Genomic DNA, 1,891 nt, shown 5'->3' on the forward strand with positions numbered 1-1,891 from the left:
GGCGAAAATCGGTGAAAAAATGGCGGAGAAACGGCAAAAAACGACGCAAAAACGACAAAAATTGGAGCAGAAATGAGGGAAGCGAAAGGTAAAAAGTGGAAACAAAAATGGGGAAAAAAAGGAGGATTTTGGTGAAAGAACGGAGAAAATTGGGTGAAAAATGAGGAAAAAATGAAGAAAATTGGTGAAAAATGAGGAAAATTGGTGAAGAAATGGTGGAGAAACGGCGAAAAATGGAGGAGAAATGAGGAAAAATGGGGAAAAATGGAGGAGAAATGAGGGAAGCGAAAGGTAAAAAGTGGAAAGAGAAATGGGGGAAAACCGGAGGATTTTGGTGAAAGAACGGAGAAAATTGGGTGAAAAATGAGGAAAAAATGAAGAAAATTGGTGAAAAAATGGCGAAAATCGGTGAAGAAATGGCGGAGAATGGCGCAAAATGGCGGAAAAAATGAGGAAAAATGGGGAAAAATGGAGGAAAAACGAGGGAAGCGAAAGGTAAAAAGTGGAAAGAAAAATGGGGAAAAAGCGGAGGATTTTGGTGAAAGAACGGAGAAAATTGGGTGAAAAATGAGGAAAAAATGAAGAAAATTTGGTGAAAAATGAGGAAAATTGGTGAAGAAATGGCGGAGAAACGGCGAAAAATGGAGGAGAAACGAGGAAAAAATGGGGAAAAATGGAGGAGAAATGAGGAAAGCGAAAGGTAAAAAGTGGAAAGAAAAATGGGGAAAGAACGGAGGATTTTGGTGAAAGAACGGAGAAAATTGGGTGAAAAATGAGGAAAAAATGAAGAAAATTTGCCAAAAATGAAGGAAATCGGTGAAGAAACGGCGAAAATTGGAGGAAAAATGGCGGAAAAATTGGGAAATTTTGGGAAAAATGGGAAAAAATGGGAAAATGGTGGGAGGGAGATTTTGGGTGATTTTTTGGGAATTTTTTGCAATTTTTTAGGGATTTTTTTGGTGACATTTTCACGATTTTTTGGGTGATTTTTGGAGGATTTTTTTTGGCGATTTTTTAGGGGATTTTTGGTCATTTTTTCAGTGATTTTTTTGCGATTTTCGCAGTGATTTCGGGTGAACTTTTTCACGAATTTTTTTGCAATTTTTTCGGGATTTTTTTTCAATGATTTTTTCACAATTTTTGGGGTGATTTTTTCCAATTTCTTTCCCAATTTTTGATGAGATTTTTTTTGGGGGATTTTCGCCATTTCTCGGCCATTTTTCATCGGATTTCCACCATTTTTTTTTGTATTTTCGTCATTTTTTTTCCAATTTTCTTCATTTTTTTTTTAAATTTTCCCAAAATTACCTTTTTTTCTCCCAACTGTCCTGTCTATCGGTGCCACCAGCTCGGCGTGCCGCACCCTGCAGGTGAACACCGTCCCTCTCTCCCACTCGGCCGCCGTCACCGGAAGTTCGCTCAACGCCGTCATCGTCCCGTTCATCTGATTGGTCAGCCTCAGTGGGAGGGGCTCCAGCGAGGCCCCGCCCCCTCCCCCCGCCCTCTCCCAGGTGATTGACAGCCCGTCGTCGCTGCCCAAATTGCTGACTAAGCAGCGCAGCCGAGGATTCTGGGAAATGTAGAGATCCGAGGGGGAGGGGGGCAGGGCGAAGACGGCGATGGGCGGGGCTGAGGTTTTGGGGTGAGAAACGGAGAAATCGGGAAAAAAAATGAAAAAAGATTAATTAGGGGCGCTGTGACGTCATCAAACCGTTTTTTCCCCCTTTTTCCCCCACTTTTTTCCTATTTTTTACCCTTTTTTTCCATTTTTTTCCCCATTTTCACCAATTTTGCACCATTTTTTCACCAATTTCTTCCCCATTTCCCCCCTTATTTTCCCCCAATTTTTCCCCATTTTCCCCCCATTTTCTCCATTTTTTTCCTCATTATT

At 41.1% G+C, this 1,891-nt stretch overlaps 1 gene segment (V, D, J or C); it reads right to left on the reverse strand.

Moving 5' to 3' along the window:
* The window catches only part of LOC130588226 (Ig gamma chain C region-like), a gene marked incomplete at its 5' end in the record, with an annotated part of 4,114 nt that extends 2,451 nt beyond the window's left edge, over positions 1–1,663 (reverse strand). The window contains 1 exon segment of the C gene segment in view: positions 1,301–1,663. Within this exon segment, the coding sequence occupies positions 1,301–1,663 (363 nt within the window).
* Positions 1,664–1,891: the final 228 nt, after the last annotated feature.

The sequence above is a fragment of the Malurus melanocephalus genome, unplaced genomic scaffold (assembly GCF_030028575.1).
Source record: "Malurus melanocephalus ecotype Western Australia unplaced genomic scaffold, MMel_1.1 scaffold_3847, whole genome shotgun sequence".
Taxonomy (NCBI): Eukaryota; Metazoa; Chordata; class Aves; order Passeriformes; family Maluridae; genus Malurus; species Malurus melanocephalus.